The 26,706-nt window shown below is 45.9% G+C and overlaps 1 protein-coding gene across 1 annotated transcript in view; it reads right to left on the bottom strand.

Annotated features, from left to right (window-relative positions):
* Positions 1 to 26,706, bottom strand: part of MAN2B1 (mannosidase alpha class 2B member 1) — a 278,792-nt gene that overhangs the window by 176,699 nt on the left and 75,387 nt on the right. The window contains exon 17 of the mRNA XM_086961819.1: positions 15,773 to 15,891. Within this exon, the coding sequence (XP_086817945.1) occupies positions 15,773 to 15,891 (119 nt within the window). The remainder of the gene's footprint in view (positions 1 to 15,772; positions 15,892 to 26,706) is intronic.

The raw sequence follows: 26,706 nt of genomic DNA, 5'->3' as shown, positions 1-26,706 counted from the left end.
TCATAAAAGTTAATTGGAAGGGTTTTACGACAATTAAAAACCAATTTAAGAAATTCGGAGAGTGAGGCTACCATAAAAACAGTTTCCATTTTCTGGAACTCTAAGAACGCAAGGCGACATCTATATACATTTAAGTCTTTAAGAATTGGGATGATAAGTTTTCTGCGATAGTAGGTATAAAATTTACAAAAAAATAAAATGTGAATATCGGATTGCAGGGACACATCGTCACATGGGCAGGGGCATAAGTCTTTCAGCCAACAGTTCATGTCAGGGAAAGATAATGACCTGAAAACAATATTGAGTCTAAACCGGGTTAAAAGGAAACGTTCATGGTTGGACATGTATAGGGATAAGTATGGCTGTAGTTTCTCTCCAGTTAAGATCGCCTGGTGGGCAAAAACAGTCTTTTTTTTCACCTCCTCCAGGCGTCTTTTTTCCATGAGGTGATCGAGACACAAGTTTTTTAATCCACTTCTTGAGATGTGTACCATAGACAATGGATCTTCAAAATATTGGGTACAGCTTAGTTCTTCAAAAAAGTTTCTAACATAACATATCCATTTAAAATTATTAATATTATCTAGTGCTAGAACGTCCTTTAAAATAGCCCGGTTAACCACACAGTCGTCATTTGTCCAAACCATGTGCCAAAGGAGAATCGGCTGGATCTTAATTGTATCAGTTACATACACCAAACCCAATTCAACATGGCATATAAAAGTCGCAGTACTTTCTGGAATGGACAAAATGTACCGTAAGAACTTATTTTCCACGGTTTGGATCGTACTGACATTTGAATAGCCCCATAGACCAGAACCGTATATAGCTACTGCTGTACAAGTGGCATTATAAATGGTTAAAATTTCCCTTATGGGTTTTTTACCCAACTTTTTTTATAAAACACTGTAGAGCCATAACAGTTTTGGAAAACAACAGAGTTCTAGCGTTGATTGCACTAGTCCATGAGCCACTTCCGTGAAACAAAATGCCCAGATATGGAAAGGTAGAGGTCTTCTCTAAGGGATTGGAGTTTATAAAAATAGGCTTCAAATGCCTGCTTGTTCTTGTCCCACAGTACATAGAAAATGTCTTGGAGCAATTAATTTTCAAGTCCAAGCTAAGCATGAAACTATAAAAAGATGTAACCAGAGTTTGAAGAGCCATTGGAGTGCGTGCCATCAGGACTGCATCGTCCGCGTACAGCAGGGCAGGGACAGGTCTTCCTCTCACCATAGGCATGTCCCTGCCCTCCTGCACGAGGCGATGCTCCAGGCCATTTATATATAATAAAAATAAAAAAGGCGCTAAGACGCACCCTTGGCGTACACCACGACCAATCCCAAAGTGTCTACTACATTCACCCTCTCTCCCATACCGGACCGTTGCGGTGGCCCCAGAATATAAATCTCTTAGGAAGCATATGATAGCATTATCTACCCCCAATTCGGCCATTATTACCCACAGCTTATTATGAGACACACAATCAAAAGCAGACGATAAGTCGACAAAAGTGAGGTATAGGCGTTGTTTTTTGACCCTTATATACTTCTGTTGCAGAATAAATACATTTAGCCCCTGCTCTATAGTTCCCAAACCCCTCTGAAATCCATATTGGAAATCACTCATCACCCCATTTTCTTCTGCCCAGCTTTGCAACTTAGCTAAAACCACTCACAAGAATTTTTATGGAGGAATCTAATAAAGAAATTGGCCTGTAGCATGTGCAATTCTGCCTATCACCTTTCTTAAAAATCTGGACTATGATTGAAGTGAACCAGGTAGGGATTAGGCCTTTAGCCAGAGCAACATTAAAGAGTTGGACCAACATTGGCCCCCATAAATCAGTGTTAGCCTTATAAAGGTCAGCTGGTATGCCATCAGGTCCAGCCGCCTTATCCCCCTTGGTTGCCTTCAAACTCGCAAGAACCTCAGGAAGGGTTACGACCAGGACTTTTGGTAGAACCATATTTGCTATCGTTGAGTCATGACCTATATCGGGCACCAGTTCAACAGAAGTATAAAGGGAGGAAAAGTGGGCCACCCACTCATCTTCTGTGATGGCACTTTCCATGCGTGCTTTGTTATCATAAAGGAGCGGAGTATTTATAACCCTCCAGAAAGCAGCCGAATCCTTTGATTGTGACGCCAAACAGAGTTCGTCCCATGCCTCCCTTTTTATCTGGTCCTTCCTGTATTTCAGTGCTATATTGTAAATCTTCCTTAATTCTCTAATTAGAGTTACATCCCGCGGTCTCTGATGGATCGCATGTTTAAGATTAGTTAAGGCTTTTGTACACTTCTTATCAAACCATTTCTTATTAGTCTTTAGCGAGTTTTTACGTGTAACCCACAAAACCTCCTTAATTGTGGTAGCAATAATTTTAAAATGAGATAAAATATCATTGCTCTCTGCGTGTTCATCCAGACAGATCAAAAAGCTATTCATGCATTTATTCACTACTTTGGACAAAAAGTCATCGGGGACCACTTTACTCCATTTAAGAGTATAACCGTTTTGGCTACCTAACTCCAAGTCCTGCGCCATATACTTAGAACTTGATACATTTTGACATGCGACAAATAGATTCTCTATTTCTAGTACCTGTGGAAAGTGATCACGTAACGCTAAGTCCATTATGCTGGAGCTAATTAATCTTCCAGCAGAGCTATTTGTACAAAGACTAAAATCTATGATAGTTGAGGCCCCCCTGCCCACGAAAGTTGGAACAAATGGCATTGGGTGGTGGGCTATCTCATTCGTAAACCCAAAATCATACTTAAAAATCATCTCATTTACTAAATCTCCAAATAGGGTATGTTCAAAGTGCGTTAAATTAATGTCCTGTTCCAATATCAGGGCGCATATGCCCTTTTGACCCTTGTTGCACAGTGAACAGTTAAAATCACCCCCCCAAAATATCATTACTTCGCCCCCTTTTTTATCAATTTCAGATTGTATATCTTCACTTATCAGGGCGAGTACTTCCTTAGTCATGCTACTTGAGAAATTATTATAGAAATTTAAAAAGACAATCCTAGGACCCTTCCTTGTAGCGAACACTATTTTCTGATAGTAACTGGATCCAGGGGAGAAAGTAATCTTATCAAATACTAGCAGGTTGGATATGTACGTTATCAATCCTCCCTTGGGTCTTCCATATGAACCCCCCACTGCAGGAGTAAAATATGTTTTGTAGCCGTTTAAGTGTATCGGTGCAATGGCCCATGTTTCTTGTAGGGCTAGGATGGCTACACCAGTAATTACATCATCCCAAGATGGATTGAGGATTTTTTGTTTAATACCTGCCACATTCCAAAAGACCACCTTGCAGAACTCTTCTTTGGGCAACGCCTCTACAGCAACCCCAGCTTGGTCACCCAATAACCCTTGTGTTACCATGATCTCCACTCTTGTCTCATGTGACACATCATGCGCTGATAGATTAGTCTCCCCCTGGCTTTCAGAAATCGGTGACTTAAATACCTCTTCGGCTTCGGGGAGTCAATCCACCATCTCAAGGCAGTCAAAGCGGTTATAGCATGGAGTACTGGGTGGAGGAAATTGCTGATGTCCAAACCATTCTGGAGCATACCCTTGCGGGAAAGAATGATGAAACCCTTCCCTACGTTTCACCACCGTCCACCTATCTTCATTCCCCCCACCCCATTGTGTATTATGATGATTCCTATCATACTCCCCACCATTACCGCCTCTTGGATGTCGACTGTCCCTAGTCCAGCTCCATCTATTATCCGGATGTTCCCCATGGGAGTAGAAATAGGGTAATGCCCTGGCCACAATGGACAGGCCATGGTTTCTAGGGGGCCTTGTTGTGATATATTCCGCAGTACGGGGATTTTCAAAAGTTATCACCACACAGTCACCCTGTGCCCTTTTTATATTATACCCAATCCATGGTACCCTTCCTACCATTAAGATGTTACTTTTAATCGCTGGCGGACGAGGATAATTATTGTTAAGCCAATGGATAACCTAGTTTACAAGTGCCCCATTGGTTTCAGTGGATTGTGCACCCAATTCCGGGACTCCAGTTAAAACCACAACATATGGTGTAGCTCTTGGGGGTAAGTTTATACTTCTACGCATATCTGTTTTAACTGGTTGGCCTTTGTCAGGTAATTGGGCAGGAGTTTGTGGAGCTGATACTTCCTTGAGAGGTGGAGCTGAATTTTTAGGCATTGATGGAGTTTTTAATGGTTGTTTACCAGGGGTTTTCCTTTTTCAGGATTAGATGTACTTGAAGAAGTGCTATTTGAGACACCCTTAGAGACGCCCTTTGCCAAGATAGGGCCTGGATTGTTAGAGGTCATTACTATGGCTTTAGCCTTAGACGTACTTACATCAGCTATCTGTTTGGCCAGATTCTCATACTGCATATGAGTATCTCTCTTCAAATCTTGAATTTGTTTCTCCAACTCTTTAAGAAAATCTATCAGTGGGGCTAATAGAGTTTTCATTGTAGTCTCTAGTATATATAACATTGTACTCTCTCTTCCCCTGCTCGCATTAAGACTACCCTCTGGGGAACTTATTCTAGAGCTATTGGAGATTAAATCAGCCATTGAATCATCCAGAATGGTATCGTCTGGAATAGCTAGGGGCAATGTGTTAAGGGGCAAACCGCCTTCTCCGTGTAGATCGGTATCAGTAACAGTAAGTGCATTACTTATATCTTTATGCAAATTTTTACCACAGGTTTTAGTAGGTATATTTTGGTTTGTTCTCTTTTTAGGAATTGCCCCTTCCTTTATCCCCTGCAATAAAACATTATTGACTTTAGGTGAGGCTGCTAAATGTATCAAGACACTAGTGGATGCCTGGGGGGGGGGGGGGGATGATGAAGTAAGAACTTGGGGAGTTTGAGAAGGATTAGTTGTTTCAGAAACATTTTGGGCAACAGCTGTACTGATCACGTCCAGAGATGGTGTATTGGTCTCTCGTCTGTTAGGGCTCCGTACATTAGCTAAATGGCCCATAGATGACATTTTTGCAGTTTCCAGATCCTGCGATACCCTCCTTTCCATCAAAGAAATCCCCTCATCAATTAGTATGTTTGTCTAACAATAAAGTCATCTAGGGTGCCTGTTAATTTCTTCCCCCCTGCTGCGGCCCTACTTCTTGTCTCACGCATTTCCATACTATTAATAGAGTATTTTTTAGAGATGTCCGTCTCGATAACTGGAGGCACTATTTGTTAGATTAAAAGAAAGCCCTACTCAATAAGTGCAATGAGTGATCAGGGTATAGTTGCACTACACCCATATAAATAATATATGGATGGCCAAATGTCAGATGTAAATACCTCGACAATATTTTAGATCAAAATTAGTAGCCCAGTCCAGTCTCTTCTGGCCGATGAGGGCCGTAGAGGGCCCGCCCTTTGCCCGGGCTTAGCCCCGGGCGCTCCCGCGCGCTCCCGCAGCGCGGGGAACGGTATCAGTTATAAAGTGCACGCGGTGAGTAGGGGGCGGGGCTGAGCGGCGAACGCGGACCAGGTGTTGTTGGTCACGCAGGGACTCCTGGTAGTTTGAGTCCCTGCGGCGTTCTAGGCAGCCCGCTCACAGCCCTTCTCACCCTCCCACACAGGAGCTGTCCCACGACGATGATCTGCACCACTTCAAAGAACGAAGCGGCACGGCGTGGAGTCAGTCTTTTCTATCCGCCACCAGGGAGTCACGGGCAGCAGGGCTCCTCCACAATAATCTCCAGGTAAATGCAGAACCCAAGATCCTAGCCAAACTACTGGCATTGCGGCTGACTCCCCACCTCTCTTCCTTAGTGAATCCGGACCAGTCTGGATTCATGCCGCACCGTAGCACGGCACTTAACTTGCGTCTGCTTTATGCGGTTTTGGCACGCACACCATATATCCAGGAACCTGAAGTCATCCTCTGCTTGGACGCCAATATGGCGTTCGATATCGAGGAATGGCCTTACTTGTTCGCAGTGCTCCGCCACATGGGCGTCGGTCCGAAATTCTGCGCATGGATCCGCCTACTCTACAATAAACCCTTGGCACACGTTGCTGCCAATGGGCACATCTCACGAGACTTCCCACTTGGCCGAGGCTTGAGGCAGGGATGTCCGTTGTCCCCGCTGCTTTTCGCGCTGATTCTGGAGCCACTTGCGATCTGGATCAGATGGGAACCCTCTATCAAGGGACTCTGTTGGACCAATACGTGGGAGGACCGCATATCCCTATATGCGGATGACATCTTGTTGTACCCCACCTCCCCTAAGAAATCCATTCTAGAATTGCTGAACGTCTGTGAGAAGTTCGGTAGAGTGTGTCAGAGTACAGAATTAATTGGTCCAAGTCCATTCTCCATCTCCTGACGCCCCCCCCCCCCTATACTGCCCGTGAGTTGCCCCCTGCAAACTACTGCAACAGCATTCTAATACCTGGGTATTTACATTACGTCAGACCCAAACTAATTTTATGATCTAAATCTTAGGCCCCACCTAGAGCGGTTTAAGCGATACATTAAGGTATGGCGAGCTCTCCCTCTTACACTTTTGGGTAAGGCGGCATTATATAAAATGATGGCGCTCCCGCGATTTCTATATGTACTTGAGGTTCCTGACTCTTACTTCAGAACTACAGCTACAACTGTTCCCAATCTTTTGTGGGATGGGAGGCCACCAAGCATCGCACAAGACAAGTTAACAAAGAGCTGGTATGATGGGGGGATAGCGCTTCCAAATGTTGAACTATATTACTGGGCAGCTCATCTTAAGCAGATAAATTACTGGTTGCATGCCCCGCTGACTGAATCGGCATACCTTGCTGACAGACAGTGCTTAGAGGGCAGAGGGCTGTTAGGAAATCTGTATAGCAGTCGCATGCCCTCAGACCTACTTGAACCAACGCAACATTCTGTACAGCTTTGGTACAAAGCAAATAGGCGTCTTAAATGCTCTGTGACTATCACACAAATGACACCGCTGAAGGAATCCTACAGGTTAGGCTTCCTTCGTAACAGTAAAGGGTTCTAGGACTGGGATAATATAGGCATTTCAGTGGTGGGTGATCTCTGGAAGGGAGGAAAGGTGGTAGATTTCTCTCACCTCCAAACATGTTATGAAATGGCACAGACAGAGAAGTTAAGATACCTTCAAATCAGACATGCATTCCAGTCGGTCATACCTGCAGGTACCGAACTGCAGGAATCCTCTCCTCTAGCAGATAGGCTTCTGACAGAATATATGCCGGATAGGGCCACTTCTTTGACCTATCGGAAATTGATCAATATTCTTCCTGACATGACATCCACACTAAAACAGAACTGGTCCAGAGATGTGGGCGACTTTGATGAGTCAGAGTGGCAGGAGGCCCATTCATCCCCCCGAGAAACAGCAATACCCTTCAGGTTAAAACTTGTTCAACTTAAAATATTACATCGTACATATTACACTAGAACGAAGTTATACAAAATAGGGTCGACCTCGCATAAATATTGTTTACGACACTGTGGAGACGAGGGGACATTTTATCATACCATCTGGGACTGTAGACACATGGCAACATATTGGACAGCAGTTATGCGTACAATTTCCCCAACTATAGATGTTTCCTTGGAGCCGGAGCCCAGTCGTTGTTTGCTGAACGTATGGGAGCCAAATGATTTAAATCACCGACAACAAGACTGGGTAATGTTGGGCATGATGGTGGCAAAAAGTAACATCGCCTTATTGTGGGGCTCGGATGTACTACCTACACTCCGTAAATGGTGCAGGGATATGGATGAAATGATGGTGGCGGAGAAAGCGGCGTTTATACATCGTGGGTGACCCAAGAAATGGGAGAAAATTTGGGGGGCTTGGAATATGTTTCGTGGTAATATTTGTGAGCCTCCAAGCCTTGAAGAAGATGAAATTGCCTCAGAGTGACACAGATTGGACATGTAGTGGTATAATTGGGTTACTGTGTCAATACCTTCGTTCCTTATAGTTAAATCTGATATTGGACAGGGTTGCTTTGTTCTCGCGATCCACACACTGCATATTACTTCACTTGTATGTTTCATTGCCCTGCTTGTTCTGTTAATATTTATATATTTTTTTAAAGCATCGTGAAGTCCTTTTGTTCACTTGGAAACAAGCCAAAGTAGAATTGCAAAAAGCTAAGGAAGCCATGAAACAACAGGCAGATACACATCGGCGCCCTGAACCCACTGATCAGATTGGAGAGAAAGTCTGGTTATTGACAAATCTGAGATTGGGAGGACCTAAAAAATAACAACCCCGATTCATAGGTCCTTACGTAGTACAAAAGGTAATCACCCCACTACCATTAAATTACAATTGCCCGATTATATGCAGATACATCCAGTATTTCATTGCTCATTGATCAAGAAATACATTCCCCCTCTTGTCCCCGAGACACCTCCTCCTCCAATAGTGATAGAGGGTGAAGAAGAATATGAAGTAAACAGAATTCTAGATTCCCGCAGATACAGAGGTAAACTACAGTACCTCATTGATTGGGTGGGCTATGCCCCTGAAGATAGGTCTTGGGAACCTGCAGAAAATGTTCAGGCTCCTGTATTGATTCGCAGATTTCATGCACTCCATCCCTCAAAACCTTGTCCTGTAAATAGACCTTTGGGTGGGAGAACTGGTAGGAGTCAAGCTTGAGGTAGCGTAGTAGGGGTGCATAGTATGTGGGAGCATTGGTGAATGAAAACTTCATTAGTCCACTAGTAGGTAATTGAGGACGGCCCCTAACTCACATCGGAGGCCATCTCCACAGTCAGCCGATGCTTGGCTTACTGATTTCCTGTTAGTGACACAACGCCCCCGCTCCCCCCCCCAAGATATTTGTGTCCCTCTGAAACCCCCCCCCCCTCCCCCCCCCCAAGATATTTGTGTCCCTCTGAAACTTTGCGTGGCGGTCGCGTTCAGTCTATCGGAGCAGACTTCCGTGTTACGCTGCCCTTCCTATCGAAGTCCTCCATTCGCAAGTGTGTACTCGGCTGTTCCGATCCTTGCTCTCTGTAGCCGGCCAGCGCGCTACACCTCAAACTTATTTTTTGCTCCTTGGTTCACTCGTGTGTGCGTAGCAGCTCCCCTCCATCCCTCCATCCCTCTACCGGAGCCGGTCTGCGCGCCACGCTGCCCCTGGTCTCTTCTCTTTTGCTTGCCCGCGTGTGCAAAGCTGCTCCGCCTCCGCTCCTTCCCCCACCCGAAGCCGGCCAGCGCTCCACACCATAGTTTGTTTTCCCTCCCACTGCCCTAGCGTGTGCACATCTGATCTGCTCCTTAATTCATCGGAGCCGGCCAGCGCGCCACGCCACAATCCGTTTCTCTCTCCCTGCATGAACACGTGTGTACATTCGCTCAGTTTCTTATATCACTGGAGCCGGGCAGTGTAAAGTGTCTTTTTAGATTCCTTTCATCTTTGTTTAAACAGGTGTTGTTGCTCAGCTCATTTTTTATCCACTAAGTGGCCCAGCACGCTGTTACTTTAGATTGCCTTTCACGTCTTTTTATTTTTTAGGGGCTCCCACTCTTTATAATCCCTGTATGAGTGTGGACTTTAGTGTTGTTTCCTGGTCCTTTACGTGCTCTGTCCTTTATTAGTCTACTCAGACTTCTTTCAAGGCATACCAGTGTTGTCTTCTACTGCTTGAGATCTTACAAGAGAGAGCGGAACATTTCAACCGGTAAGTGGACTGTAATTAACTGAAGTTTACATGCATTAATGTTCTAAGAATTGTTCATAGTTATACGTAGATAGCCTGTAAGACCAGTTTGTATTTTTGTTTTCAGCTCTGTCCACTAAGTTCCATGCTACAACGTTACCTGTTTCTACATCAGGGGAAAGAGTGGTGGTCATTCTACATTATTCCCCTCACTTTGAGAAACAAGTTCCTGTGAGTGAAAAATACATATATTCCTCCGGGGGTGGTTTTCTAGAAGTGTAGGGAACAGCATCTTCACTCCCGTGGAACCTCATTGGAAATCAAGTCAGGAATTAGGCTTCTGCCGCAACAGAACCGCAATCGATGAAAATTCCGTCGAGGGTAGAGGATTGTGCGCCGAAGAAGTTCGAAAACGATACCGGAGTGCAGCAATACACATCCGAATCCGAAGGCGGGAAAAAAACAGGATGGAGTCGATGGCCATGTGCACTATCACCGAAAGAAGGAGTCACCTACCTCGTGACTGGAAAGACTTTTTCGAAGAAAAACAAAGTGCTAACATCCGGACCCAATACTAGATTGCGATCTCTGCTAAAACATATGATCTACAGCTCATATGCCTCGAACACCCTGTTCTTATTAACGCATTCCTTTTCCATAGATAGAGGCTTTCTCTCACTAATCTAGCGGTAGGCATGAACAGAACAACCTTGGCACAGAGATTATGCCTGCCCGGCCTCAGACCAACTCTTCATTTGTATGGAAGGCTGAGAGGTGGTTGTGAGTGACTTGGGTGGCACTAACCAGGTCACTTCCTTCAGCAACTTTCTTTATTTTTCGCATACAGAAGCTTTCTTGAGCAACTGACTTCAGTTTGGTCTCACCCCTGAGGCGGAAAGCCGGGGGCTTAGCTCGCTAGCATTTTTAGAAGTGTGCATTTCTAATTTATTTTGTGGCATTTGATTTGTATCTAATGGGAACTTTTTAAACAAACAGAAAGCCTCACCTTCTGATCACGCCGCAACTCAACCGGGCTCCCAGAGCGGCAGATTACGTGCCGATGCTGTGGGAGAGTGTTTTTCAGCCGCCATATTGGGGGGAGGAGAGGGTTGCGGGCCAGCTGCTGGCCGCCTCCCGCCCTCCCAGGCTACTTAAGCAATACCCTAGCGTGAACGCGCCGACTTCAGTTTGGTCTCACCCATGAGGCGGAAAGCCGGGGGCTTAACTCGCTCGCATTTTTAAAAGTGTGCATTTCTATTTTATTTTGTGGCATTTGATTTGTATCTTATGGGAACTTTTTAAACAAACAGAAAGCCTCACCTTCTGATCACGCCGCAACTCAACCGGGCTCCCAGTGCGGCAGATTACGTGCCGATGCTGTGGGAGAGTGTTTTTCAGCCGCCAAATTGGGGGGAGGAAAGGGTTGCGTTCCAGCTGCTGGCCACCTCCCACCCTCCTCTACACTGGGTAAAAGGATGATGTCATCTCACCAACGCAGCGGGCATGCCGGTGGCGCGCCATAGGCAAGCCCGTCTGCGCCCGTCCGTGCCGGGACCGGACCTAGGGCCTCTGTCCCTGGTCCAGGCAAGACAACGGTTCAGACCATCTATTCATACAATCATCTCATTCAGCTGAGGTCAGCCTACTGTGGCACCTGCCCTCAGTATGACCCCGAGTTAATCCTACGCACCAGAATCCCTACCAGTCCCAGCTGCAAATCCACTTTACCCTTTATCAATAACAAAGCCAGTCGTAGAAACGGTACTAATAATAATACCAAGAAAATTATAACAGCACTCATTAACGCTCGTTCCTTGGGCAGGCATAGACAGGACATAGTAGATCTAATCCAAGACAGGAATATAGATATACTATTTATTACTGAGACGTGGATGGACGGTGCGTCAGATCCAGATTTAGTGGTGGCAGTACCGCAGGGATATAAGCTATACCGACTGGATAGACGGGGAAAGAAAGGAGGGGGCCTGGCAATAATTACCCGAAATATTTTACCGGTAAGAATATTTCCTATACCATCTACAACCTGCGAAGCTCTCCAATTCGCTATCATGCTGACCCCCTCGTATAATTTCAAAGGAGCACTCATATACAGACCGTCTGGCCCCCACACTTAATTTTTGTCCAATCTCAATTCACTGCTTGAATCTTTGGCAATCGAAGACTCCTTCATGGTCCTGGGTGACTTGAATTTCCGTCAAGAAAAAATGGACGATACTGAAACTCACACCCTAATGGTTGACCTAGAAACTCTAGGGCTCGTTCAACTGGTAAAAGGACCCACACATGAAGCTGGCCATACCTTGGATGGCATATTTTCTAACTTAAATGAGAACTATACAAGACATCCTCCCCCTTACATGGTCCGATCATCATGCTATCTTTTGTGACGTCTCCATCACTGACGTTCCCATTACCAGGCAGGTTCCCTTAAATCAAGAGCCTTTCAAAGTCTGGAAGGATATAGACAATGTAGCATTGAGAGCGCTATTGGCCAGTACCCGCCCAATTATCTCCGCAGACGCAAACATAGCTGCGAAACAATTCTCAGCTTGGATAGGTAGTGCAATGGACTTACTGGTGCCATCCAAGACTATATCAAGAAATAGGACCGTGCCTTCTGCACCCTGGTTCACGGAAGATCTAAGAAAACAAAAGCAAGTTTGCAGGAAGCACGAACGACACTGGCGTAGGTCTTATGACCTGGACAGTAAACAGCGATATAAGGAGACATTGGTCAGCTACAAAAAGATGATTACGGATGGCGAAAAAGAAGTTCTTTTTAGTCGAACAAATTGACAATGCAAAGAACTCCAGTAAACAACTGTATGATGTAGTGAAAAAACTGGCTGGGAAATCTTCAGATATGGTCACCTCGCCCTCCCAGGCCTTTTGCGACTCCTTGGCCAATTTATTTTTTGCTAAAGTACAAGACATCTAGTCAGAGTTCTCTGCTAAGGACAAGTCAGTTACTCCCATAACTAACTTTACACCCCTTGATTGTTCACTAACTCAATTTAAAGAAATGGAGGAGGAACAAATAACTGACATTATGAAACTCATAAAAACAGGGTCGGCGCTGGATCCTTGTCCGCCCAAAGTCTTTCCTCCTGTAATGGATTCAATAAGCGAAGTCATTACCCAAGTTTGTAATATGATGTTCAAATCAGGGATCTATCCGGACATGTTGAAGAACACCCTTTTAAAACCGCTTCTCAAAAAACCTTGTCTGGATAAAGACGTGCTGAAGAACTATAGACCAATAGCCAGCCTGCTGTTTCTAGCCAAGGTGGTTGAGAGGGCAATGAACGGTCAACTGTCCGAATCCATCGAACAAAACAACCTGTTAGATGACTCACAGTTTGGGTTTCGCAAACTTCATGGCACAGAGACGGCTTTTATCAAAGCCACTGATGACATTAGAGTCATCAGAGACCAGGGGGGGGACAGCAGTGCTCATACTGCTGGATTATCTGCGGCTTTCGACACGGTCTATCATTCCATTCTGATAGACCGTGTCGGAAATCTGGGCATTCAATCCAGAGCAAAGGACCGGCTTGCGTCCTTTTTATCAGGTAGAACACAAGCTGTAACGTTAGGAACATTTAAGTCGGCCGCACTGGCTTTACCCTGTGGGGTCCCCCAAGGCTCATCCCTAAGTCCGACACTCTTTAACATCTATGTGTCGGACTTAGCAAGAGTTATTAAAACCTACCGGATAAGCCTTACCTCCTACGCTGACGACACCCAGCTGGTGCTCGCCATCAACAACGATGGAATAGAGGTAGCTGCACGCTTCCAAGAAGGCATGTTAGCGATCAAAGATTGGATGACCAGCAATTGCCTCAGGCTCAATTCTGAGGAAGTGGTCATTTTGGGGAAAATTTCCCCATTATGGTCGTCAGTCTGGTGGCCTCCATCATTAGGAGCTTTACCAAATCCCGTCCAAACGGTCAGGAACTTGGGTGTCATCTTTGATGAAAAGCTTAATTTTGTCACCCATGCAAACCAAACAATGTCCTCTTCATTCCACAAACTTAGGCTTATCAGAAAAATAATCCCCTTCCTTCCAGACAGTGCTGGAAAAACTGTGGTGAGCTCATTGGTGCTCTCCTCACTGGAGTATTGTAACGCCTATTTGCCAATGCCCAAGCCCGGGTGGTTGCCAAATTACAAACAATTCAGAATGGGGCGGCAAGACTGCTTTCCAGGACCCCCAAATTTAAATGGATTAGGCAAATAATTAGGAACTACCATTAACTGACGGTCAAAAATCGGATTAAATTTAAAACTCTTTGCCTGACTTTCAAAGCGTTTCACAAACAAGTGCCGGAGTTTCTTAAAGAGCAGCTCATTGCCTACCATCCAACTAGACAACTAAGATCTTTGACACTGCTTCAACTGCGCACGAGAACGGTCACCTGGGGAGACAGACGTTTCACGGTTACAGCAGCCAGACTTTGGAACTCTCTTCCGTTAATGATTAGATCAAGTCAATCTCTTCTCCAATTCAGGAAACTGCTGAAGACATGGTTGTTCGACCAGTAACTCATCTGCTCCTTGCTTCTACTGACAGGTTTCTCCATCTTCTTTCCTCTGAGACATTAACTGAGCTCACAGCGCCAAGACGCCCACGGGCATTTGTTTGCGCTCTATAAATTGTAATAATAAATAAATATACTTAACCACACAGTCGCAGCCTCTAAAAAGTTCCGAACTTAGTGTTCCTACAGCCGTTTCACTGCAAAGGGTTCTGGATAACAATTGACACATTATACTTTGAGCCACTAGTTTGCCAGAGTATGCCAGATTTGTAAACGGTACCATAAATGAAGCAGTAAAACAAGCTTCACAGCTAAAGTTGCCCGTAAGCCAGGCCGTAAAACTACTGGTCTGTCTCACCAGCCTCTAGATAAAAACAAATTTCTAAACATACATGTATATATACATACAAGACAGCCCTTTTATCTATTGGTCTGTTCAGGTGCCGTTCCCTTTCTGCTCCTGCTCACCATAACATACCAACCCACGGTATCCACAGGGTATCTTCAATGCGAGTGGCCACATTTTGCCTGACCACATGTACATAGCTGACTGATCAGGAGTGCACTTCAGTGCTGCAGCTGGTGTTCAATGCCAAACATGCATGTTTAGAATGCTTATATTTCAGCATGCTGCATGTTTGCGGATAAATAAAGTGCAAGTGTGCCAATTACATTGTGGCAAATAAGCATTAGACACATCTAGAGGATGACTCGGTGGGTTGAGTGGCCAAAACTGAAACTACAGCTACTCACCTGCTGCTCACACGGTTTCAGATTGGAGCATTGTTATTCTATTTGAAACACATCCATATCCCTAGAGATATCCAAACCAGAACACACATAATTAAAGCCAGCGACAAACTAGCTCTCAAGCTATGTCCATTGTTGCTTGCTTAAAGCAGGGAAGAAATAGATCCAGCAACTCAATCAAACACTGTGCTGGTTTTGTGGTGACATATGCCAGTGCCCGTACTGGGTAGTACACCTCAAATCATCTCCGATTCCAGGATGAGAGGATTGGTGGATGATCACTTCTCTGAATAATCGGTCAGTTGAATTGGAGGAGGGTGATTGGACGTTACTGGACAACGTAATCTCCAGCAATTCCGAAACCAAGCCGCTTCATGCTCAAGCCTCGTTCCTTTTCATCTCAGAAAACTACTCTGGTGGGTGAATTCTGTTAACATTCTAGTAGTATTGCCTCCTGTCAAACATCTAATCTCTCTGCTTTGAACTGTGAACTTGGTATAGAAGAGTGGGGACAGCGAACTACAAAAAGCTGCTGTTTATATATGATAAAGTCAGGAGAGGGGAGGAGACAACCACAAGTTTGGCATCCTTCCCAGTCAGTCAGAAACCAAAACATTAAACTATTTTCAGTTGTTTTTCTGACACCAATCATTTTAGGAGTAGTTTTGTTGTACACATCCGACCAGGGCCTCGACATGCCAAGCAGTAAAATGCTTGCGTTTACACAAACATTTTGCTACCCCTTTAGCCTTCCATGTCCCAATAATCCCTGCTGCCTGCAGATTACTCACCCAATCGGGATGGGTCCCACAGTCCACTCCAGCTCGACAGACTTCTTGCCAGAGTAGAGTCGCACGACCTGCGAACACCACGAGGAGAAGTTCTGGTACACCTCGGACACCAGTGGGCTCTGTCGATGAGAAGGAAGAGAGCGAGGCTGTGACAGAGGCCGAATTATACAGTTATCAGGAAAAACACTAACAGCAAAAGGGAATGGTAGAAGGGGATGAAAGGAGTGAACATTAAAAAAAGTCTTTATAAATGGTGTTGGTGGGTGCAGTGCATCGGCCTGGGAAGATCAGTGAAATGGCCACTCAGACCAGTTATTGGGAGCTGTGTGGCAAGCAGGGATGAGATAGCAGACAGTATGCACTGGGGGGGGGGGGAGATTTTAATTCCAGTTTCTCTGCTTGGTTCCTGTGCTCTCCCATACCAGTAAGGGAGGATTGGCACCATTTAGCAGTGTGAACCAGAAAGATAAGAGCAAGAATGATGCTGCTTGGTATACACTATGAATGCTACAATGTTTCAGGTTCCTAATTTAAAGGAAAAGCAATTGTGATTTCAAATGATTCATTTAAAGAATCCCACCCAAAAGTAATAAAATACAGTACCCTTGAACAATTATTAAACAATGATTTTTCATTAATGGGAAATTCAAATATATAATACATAAGGTGCTCATAAGGTACAAACATATCAATGACAAAAGACAAACTAAGATGTAAACAAAAATAATGGCAAAAAAAAAAATTATGTTCAATAACAGGTTTGTAGTATCACAAAAACAAAAAGCACTTCATGCTTCCTCTTATTTTTTGCCAAGGAAGGCGTCCACAACATTTCAACCATATTCATTTGTCAGGTCATCATCCGGACAGAACATATAGAGAGCAACCATCAATCGTTCAAGCAGACCTAATTCAATCCCAAACGTCAAGTAAGTGTAAATCCTGCACTGCGATTCATTCAAAGTATAATTCTAACGAAACCAAGAGGTTTAACGTGGCTCGAGGACTCCCAAAGTCTTAAGTTGCGTGATGGTTCCAGGATCCAATCCGTATATATAATTTAAATTACTGTGGTCAAACTCCACTCCTCTCGTCAGTGCATTCCAAAGTACGTGTATTACTGTATATTTGAATTTCCCATAAATGGGAAAAAAATGTTGATAATTTTTCAAGGGTACTGTATTATGTTAAGACGTTTGGGTGACATTCTTTAAATGAATAATTTAAAGTCACAATTGTTTCAGGTTCCTCATTTATATTGTTTATTAGCCCCAGGTTTGGGTTAAAGGGCTGCCCCTGTTTGTTGTAATCACTTGGCATACAGCAACAGATGTTCCCCAGCTCCAGGCTCTTGAATTGCTCAGTTTTCAATGACCAGTGGTTTTAGATGTTCTAGTCACCTCATGTAGACCTGTATTCCTTCCGAGTTTATCTAGAGGATGAGCATCCATGTCAGATTTACAAAGGCATCAAGGGCTGCCATGGTGTAGCCTCATCCTGTGTTCCTCCTCGTGGATCCCCATTAGCGGAATGTATTTAGTTCAAAGGGGAAATCGCAGCTGTAGGTGCAGTAATACCGCCTATACACATTTACCAGCTCCCTGCACAGAGGCAAGGGGCCCCATATAAACGGAGACTTGCCCAGTCACATAAAGACAGTAGGACACCCTGTTCCAAAAGCTAGGCCAATCTTTTTGTGTGGACTGTAGTACGCTAATGAGCAGGTATGTGAGGGAACCCATCTAGATTGTGTCGCACCTCGTTTTGAAGTGATATAGGGAAAACAAGAATGACTCCAGTGTCATCTCAGAGGGTAATCAAAAGAAACCCCAAAAATAAAAATATTTTACAAAATAAAGACGTGCAAAGGAAGACTGAGGAAAACGCATATGGTTACTAGCAAAACAATGACGTCACCAAAAGGTGATAGCCAAGGAAAATAATGCAACGGAATCTGTAACATGCACATGAAGGCCTCATTATGTGCGATTAGGTTAATGATAATTTACACAACAAGCACAAACTGTTTTGTTAAGTTGGCACTTGATAATTGGAGTGATAAAATATGTATTATTCATTTTGATAGCAACTATCAACATAGAAGAATTAAAGGTTAAGTGAATACTTGCAAAAATTGAAACAGATTTCTGAGCAACCTCAAAGACATGTGGATGAGCAACAGGTTAATAACCCATTGAAATTTCATATTAAAACTGTAATTTGGAAGTAACACAAGGGTCTCTCCACCAAACGTTATCAATCTTTTAAGATATGCTTATTGTTAACACTATGGCTGCTAAGTTAATTCCCCTCCTGTGCTGCAGGCCCCCTCCTTCCCATTGTTCATGACGAGCTCCGCTCGTCATGAGCACAGCTCCAGGCTACCTCATGACGAGCTGAGCTCGTCATGAGCATGGAAGGGGTTAAAATGCAAACCTGTGACCAGCAAATCATACCATTGTAGAAGGGGAGCGCCGCGCAACCCGGCAGCGCGGACCTCTAGCAGAGATTCATGACAACTGACTCTCCTGCGTCCCCGACGACCAGGACTCCTCCTCTCTTTTTTCCTATGCAGGAAACAGAGCAACCAGCAGCGTCACGCAACAACCCGGAAATGAACTCCTGTGACCCCGGAAGTCCCGCCCCCATCATCAGCCCGACATACAGAAAAGCCGACGACGAAGAGAGGAGAGCGTTCAATGCGGCGGACTCGTGGCAGGAGACAGCGTGCGGAGAAGCTGGGACGGAGAGCGTAAAGAGCAAGAGAGGAAGCGACGAGGAGGAGGACATCTGGACCGAAGATTGGTGGAGTCCTCCGGAGGTTGCTGAGAGCGGCCGCAACTCACTGGCGAGTTGCGGCGGGGCACATGAGTACACTGTTACCTTTTTCTCCGTGTCTCCGTGTAAATACTTGTATATTAGCTGTATATAGATCCCCTCACAGACTATACACTGCTGCACTGTATATACGTAAGTTTTCACTCCACTTACCCTGTTGTACTATAGCCCTTGCATTTCTTCCTCACCGCTGCACGCTCTTCCCCCCCCCCTCTCGTCTGCTTCGATCCTTGAACCCTCCCTTTCCCCCTCATCCTCACGTTCTCTTTGGCCCCCTCACAACCCGATGGACCCTCACAACCCGATGGATGGTGACAGTACTCCGACGGTCCATAAGCAGTCAAGGACTATTTGCCCTCTTCTCTCTCTTTTCACCTCCGAGGCGTCACCGGATCCCGGCCTTAAGATCAGAAGTCCTACTCACCTGTACGGACGAGAACGAACTTCCAGCCATCCAGCCTCACCTCCTTCCAACCCCTCTTGTTTACCCTGCTTGAGAACAATAAAAACAGCTGCAATAGCGCATTACATTCGGCCTCCACGCCTGTTATTCCGGTCCGCCCGTACCCCTAGCCCACACTTGGTGTCAGAAGTGGGATCAACCGGAAGCATGGAGGCCGCGGTTAAGCAGCTAGCAGAAAGCCAAGAGCTGCTAGGGAAGATGATGGAACGCTTCCTTAAGACAGCCGAAGAGGATCCTGGCCAGCTTCCCCCGTCCTGAAGGATCAGGGAACCGCGCAGGATCTGGCTCTTGGGAGGCTAGCCGACATCATGGGACAACAACGACCAGCCGCCTCCCTACCCTCTGTGGTCCTACAGAAGTACGTTCCGGGAGAGGACCTGGATTTCTTCTTTACGAACTTTGAACACCTGGCACAGGCCGCTTCGTGGCCGACCGACCGCTGGGGTCACTACTTGGGGCCCCTGCTGACGGGGGAACTACAGGCGGCCTACCAACAGGCGAACATACAGGGCCAAACACCTTACCAGGATATAAAGACCTGCATCCTAGAACGCTTAGGGATCGAAGAAGAGACATATAGAGTTCGCCTGCGGCAAGCCCGTGAAGGACCCCAAGAGACACCCCGGGCCTTGTCCTTTCGCATCCAGGATCTGGCCAACCGTTGGTTGAAGCCTGCCACGGCCTCAAAGGAAGAGATACTGTCCAAAATTTATTTGGAGCAATTCCTGACCTCTCTTCATCCCGCTACCCAGAAATGGGTGCGACAACATGCCCGCTTGACGCTAGACAGTGCTGTGGAAATTGAAAGTGCTTACAGCCGAGCTCAGGAATCCCAGAAAAAAAGCTGAGCACCCTCCCCGTATACCCCATGGAAACCACCCTCGGGCCCAAAGGCCCGCCCTTCCCCGAAAACCGGACCCTGTTCCCTGGTTTCCCTTCCCGGTGATGCCCCGACCAAGCCCTCCAGGACCCCAATGCTATCACTGCGGAGGACATGGACATATTGCCCGTTTTTGCCCACAGAAGGAAGAACCCATGGAGGTCGGGCTTGCCAGGAACTATGTTTGCCTTACCACAGAGGCTAGCCCTCCTCCTTTCCGGTGCCCCATGAAAATAGATGGCCACCCCATGATGGCCCTCACAGATTCCGGCTGCAGGCAAAGCGTTCTACGACCCCAGGAGATGCCCACACCTATCGGGCCAGTGACCGGCATAGTGGACATCCAATGCGTACACGGCGATACAAAGAGGTATCCCACCACCAGGGTCAAGGTCCAACACACCTCGGACGAAGGAAGCCCCCATACGGTGGGGCTGGTGCCAAACCTACCGGAACAAGTGATCCTGGGAAGCGACTACAGCGGTCTTCCTCATCTGCTGCATGACGCTACAGACTCATTAAAAAGGTGGAGGACCGAAACTCCCTTTTTTCAAAACGCTCCCCCCCTAGAACCAACAACCAAAGTCCCGAAATCTAGAGGCCAAAAGAGGAAAGAGAAAAGGACCTACGCCACAGCCTATCCCGTTCAAGTGGACAATCATCCTTGGGAATCCGATCGAGAATACCGGGCTGCACAACAAGAAGACCCGGTGTTACAGGATGCTTGGGGACATGCCTTGGAAAACGAAGACCAACTACAAGTATGTCCTTATTTTTTCAAAAAGAATGGGCTGTTGTACAGGAAAGGTGGACCCCAACAAAACTCTCAGCTCCTCGTTCCCGGTCCCTTTCGCGACAAAGTACTATTCCTGGCCCATAGCCATATGTTAGGGGGACATTTCGGAGACGATAAAACAGGACAACCCATTCTGGAAAAATTCTACTGGCCTGTAGTATACAAACAAGTGAGTCAATACTGCCGTGAATGCTGGTATGTCAGAAGAACAGTCGATATCGACCCCCAAAAGGTACCCCTCCAACCCCTCCCTCTCATCGACGTCATTTTCAGTAGGGTAGGGATGGACCTCATAGGACCCATGTTACCCTCAAAGAGCGGGTGTAGATATGCTCTTGTCCTCGTGGACTATGCCACCCGTCTCCCTGAGGCTGTTCCCTTACGCCACCCTACCACCCAGAACATCGCTAAAGCTCTAGTCTCTATCTTTACCCGGGTGGGTTTTCCCCGGGAGATATTGACAGACCAAGGCACCCCATTTGTCTCCTCCCTTATGCGCCAGGTTTGTTCCCAGCTTGGCATCAAACAAATAAGGACCTCCGCCTACCACCCCCAGACTGACGGGCTGGTGAACGGTATAACGCCACCCTAAAAACTACCCTAAAGAAACGGTTAGGACTAGAGAGCCGTCGCTGGGAGGAAATGCTGCCCTTAGCCCTTTTTGCAATAAGATGCAAAGTCCAGAGCAGTACTGGATACTCCCCCTATGAACTCTTGTATGGGAGGCCACCCAAGACCCTAGTGGATATGGCCCGGGAAGCCTGGGAGGCCGAGCCAGATCGCACCCGACCTCTACCTGAATCTGTTGCCAACCTTAAAACCCACTTAGGTCAAATCAGAGAAATAGTAAGACAAAACCTGATGACCGCTCAGGCAGCTCAAAAACGCCAGTACGACCGGGGTGCCAAAATGAGGTCCTTGTTCCCGGAGACCTAGTACTACTCCTCATTCCCTCCTCCGACCACAAGCTACTAGGCCAGTGGCAATGCCCATACCCAATAGTAAGACAGGTGACTCCAGTCACATACGAAGTTGAATTGGACCACAAACGCAATCAGACACAAATATACCACGTAAATCTCCTGAAGAAGTGGGAAGGACCCCAGCCGGTACTAGCCAGTGTACGGTGTCGGGAAAGCCTGCAGTTTGAGTGTGGTCTGGACCCTGATCTACCCGAAATCAACAAATACGAACTCCGACACACACTAGCACCAATACAAGCGGTCTTTTCCTCCCTACCAGGACACACCACAGTCATTGAGCATGCCATCCACACTGAACCGGGAAAAACCGTGAGGCAACTGCCCTACCGAGTCCCTGAAGCACGCAGAAACGTAATCAGGGAAGAGACCAAGCAGATGTTACAAATGGGCATAATAGAACCGTCTGTCAGTAGCTGAAACTTGCCCATAGTCCTAGTTCCCAAACCCGATGGCTCCACAAGATTTTGTATAGACTTACGAGAGGTTAATAAAGTCTCCAGTTTCGATACCTATCCTTTACCAAGGGTGGATGAGATGATAGAAAATATAGGCAAAGCCAGATATATTAGCACTTTGGATCTCTGCAAAGGCTACTGGCAGATGCCCCTGAAAAAGGAAGACAAGAAGAAAACCGCGTTCTCCAGGCCAGATGGCTTATTCCAATTCCGAGTCATGCCCTTCGGGCTCCACGGCGCTCCGGCGACGTTCCAGAGGGCCATGAACATTGTACTATAACCACATGCCCAATACGCAGGAGCGTACTTGGACGAAATCGTCATTTATAGTAACAACTGGCAAGAGCACCTGTCCCATTTGAAACAAGTGGTCACATCTCTGGGAAAACACGGGTTTACTATCAATCCCACCAAAACCACTCTCGCTGCCAAATCCGTAAAATATCTAGGATATCTACTTGGGGAGGGAGTTATCAGACCGCAAGACAACAAAATAAAGGCCATAGAGGCCATCCCCTTCCCACAGACCAAGAAAGACCTCCGTGCTTTCCTCGGGCTGTTAGGGTACTACAGGAGGTTTATCCCCGGCTTTTCCCAAACCGCAGTCCCCCTAACTGACTTACTGAAGAAAAGCACACGAACAGAGTCCATGCTACAACACCCTACTCCCCAAATGTTGAAAGCCTTTCACGAACTCAAGCAATCTCTGGTTTCTGAGCCAGTCCTGATTAGCCCCGACTACTCACAACCCTTCATCCTACAAACTGATGCCTCAGACCAGGGATTGGGAGCCGTTCTATCCCAGAGAGACCAGACCGGGGTGGAGAGGCCCATTCTCTACCTCAGCAGGAAACTCTTCCCTCAGGAGTCAAATTATGCTGTAGTGGAAAAGGAGGCCCTAGCCATTAAATGGGCAGTAGAAAGCCTTCGATATTACCTGGAGGGGCGTGAGTTTATTCTGTACACAGATCACGCTCCATTGGAGTGGATGGCACGAAACCGGTGCCACAACGACCGAGTGCTACAGTGGTTCCTATCCCTGCAACCCTACATATTCAAAACCTTGCACCGAAAAGGGGCGGATCAGGGCAATGCGGACTATCTTTCTCGTTATCCCCCACCTACCTCCCCCACAAGAAAGATAGCTAGGGAAAGGGGGATGTAGAAGGGGAGCACCGCGCAACCCGGCAGCGCGGATCTCGAGCAGGGATTCCATGACAACTGACTCTCCTGCGTCCCTGACTACCAGGACTCCTCCTCTTTTTTCCTAGGCGGGAAACAGAGCAACCAGCAGCGTCCCGCAACGACCCGGAAGTGAACTCCTGTGACCCCGGAAGTCCCGCCCCCATCATCAGCTCGACATACAGAAAAGCAGACGACGAAGAGAGGAGAGCGTTCAATGCGGCGGACTCATGGCAGGAGACAGCGTGCGGAGAACCTGGGATGGAGAGCAGAAAGAGCAAGAGCGGAAGCGAAGAGGAGGAGGACATCTGGACCGAAGATTGGTGGAGTCCTCCGGAGGTTGCTGGAGAGCGGCTGCAACTCACTGGAGAGTTGCGGCGGGGCACATGAGAACACCGTTACCTTTTTCTCCGTGTCTCCCTGTAAATACTTGTATATTAGCTGTATATAGATCCCCTCACAGACTATACACTGCTGCACTGTATATACGTAAGATTTCACTCCACTTAGCCCGTTGTACTATAGCCCTTGCACTTCTCCCTCACCGCTGCACGCTCTTCCTCCCCCCCCCCTCTCGTCTGCTTCGATCCTTCAACCCTCCCTTTCCCCCTCATCCTCACGTTCTCTTTGGCCCCCTCACAACCCGGTGGATGGTGACAGTACTCAGTGGGTCCATAAGCAGTCAAGGACTAATTGCCCTCTTCTCTCTTTTCACCTCCGAGGCGACACCGGATCCCAGCCTTAAGACCCGAAGTCAATCCGAAGCCCTACTCACCTGTACGGACGAGAACGAACTTCCAGCCATCCAGCCTCACCTCCTTCCAACCCCTCTGGTTTACCCTGCTTGAGAACAATAAAAACAGCTGCAATAGCGCATTACATTCGGCCTCCACGCCTGTTATTCCGGTCCGCCCGTACCCCTAGCCCACAACCATTTACTATCATATTCTAAAATTGTGCTCGAGGCAGCAGTATTATAAAGCAATGTCACAATCTCACAAAAACAATACACAATAACACAAGAATGAAAAAAAGGGTAAATAACACAAGGACAATAGAGCTTACCAACACGTTGCACCAATAAAACACATTACAAAAACACAACTCCAATACAGCAACTAAACGTCAATGTAGGTTGGCATATTAACAAGGCAGCATTGAACTCCAACATAATACAGAAAAAATAACAACTCAGTAGAATACTATAGAACAACATATTAAGAAAATACTTCAGTGCACAAGCACAATAACACACTAATATACCTATGCAGCACAATCAAATAGCACAAACCGGCAGCATAACAAAAATGGCCACTGATAAAATGACAGAAAAAAATTAAAGACAAGTATATAACAAAATTACAAAGCATAATAAAACACCATCCAAACCCTCAACGCTGCGTAACTAGACAGATAAAAAACACAAATAATAACGCAACATAATACACAATCACCACGCAAACAAATAACCAAAAATGCCACCACTCAACACATAACATACTAATATGGTACAACAAACACAGGAAATAATTTCACAATAATACAGAACACTTTTGTAGTGTTGTGTTGATATTGTTTTGCTGTTATCTTGTGGTATGCTTTATGTTGGTATTGTTTAACAATGTGAATAAGATTTCTCATACGACACTTTTTTTTGTAGTTTGTTGGTATTGAGTTACGGTTGTTTAGAGGTTGTTTCACTATGTTGTTTTAAGTGGTTGAGTTAGCAGGTTTTGTTTTTAGTTGCTTTGTTGCGTTTTTGTGTTGTGTTTTATTATTGTACTTTCCAGCTTTCTTAAAAGACAAAAGCACATATCATCATCACTATAGTTCTACAGTGTTCCAGGACCCAAATCAGTTTGCAACAAAGTCACAGACCTTGCCTTAAAATACCACTGCTCACCCTCATTTTATGTGATCAGACCACATATGCATAAAGCTAGGCTTTTAATTTGGAGCAGCCCAGTAGGGTAGATAAACAACTGTCCAAGTTGGATACACAGTACTACCACATTAAAATGCACAGGCGTAACCATCTCTTTGCAGCCATGGGGCTGCCTTTGCTGAAAATATTGACCACCACCACTGTTTAACATGATCAGTGAGGTGCAAGGACACAATGACATCTCCTCTCCATGCCTGGGCCTCCGGGTTTAGTTCTTCTTTTCGATGCTTCAGCCTGGATCAGGGTTGCATCTCCCATCAATTCAGTGATCTTTATACCATTCCATGGATCTACTTCCTGAATAACAATAACACAAGTCATTTCCCTAATGTTAAATGAATTATGTGTTTCTAGGCTGCATCTCTTCAAGGATTCAGGGTTCTTCTTCAGCTCTTCTGTCAGTCCCAATGTTCCAGCCACCAGCAGTCCTTATTCATCAAGAGGATCAGCTATTTTTGACTCAGCAACATTTTCGGTAACCTTTGGAATTTCTCCTCTTTTGTGAGATTCTCAGCTCACCTCAGACTCTTCCATGCCAGAGCAAGTGGTCCAGAGTCCTTCGCACACCCAGAGGCTTCAGCAAGCCAGTTAGCTACAGTTAACTCATCTTGTCAGTCACTAACTGTCCATCAGCTATTCTGATGCTATTACTTCTTTAGCATCTATAGTCTGACTGCTAACCCTGCTTTCTTCTAATGCTGACAATTGTACAGTGAGCACTTGACCACCCCTCCCTCCACAGTCAGAGTTTCTTGTCTTAATGTTTGTTTTGGGACTTGATTGCATTGAGCAAGTCAAAACATAAAACTTGCACTGCGTATCCGAAGCAAGAGATACACTGTCTACTCTTTCGTTCATTGCATCGACTAGCATATACCAGATATATTCTGATTGCTTTGTAGACATTTTCAAGATATATTAATACCTGCAAATACAGGGTTTGGGGATGCAGGTGGAACTGTGACTTCTTTTCAGTCTTGTTGGAACTGGCCTTTTTTTTCAGGGTTATCTTCAAACTTTTTGCCTTCCTCCTGTATTTTTTGTGACCTGTTTTTGTTGGCTTTAGGACTCTGCTATTCAGTGCGAAAGTGCAGGGGCTCTCTTCTTTAAACTTGGTATGATTGGCTTACACCTGTTTGGCATATTTAACTTACCTTCCATTACTTTACCTCTCTCAATTAGTGTGATTAGAAGATGTCCAAGTCCATTCAAAAGCAGGGGGAGGGGGCACTCGCACCTTTTTCAATTCCAGTGAAAAAAGGTACTGAGCGTCAGGAATAATGGAATGTTCCCATATACCCCCTGGAGGTCGAAGCACATGACCAGAGGGGTGAGTGCAGTAACTTGATTATTGTTTCCTTAGCAGAATGATTTCTCCCTGTAAAGTAAGAT

The sequence above is a fragment of the Lissotriton vulgaris genome, chromosome 1_1 (genome assembly GCF_964263255.1).
Source record: "Lissotriton vulgaris chromosome 1_1, aLisVul1.2, whole genome shotgun sequence".
Classification (NCBI taxonomy): Eukaryota; Metazoa; Chordata; class Amphibia; order Caudata; family Salamandridae; genus Lissotriton; species Lissotriton vulgaris.
This window is presented reverse-complemented; position numbering and strand designations above follow the sequence as displayed.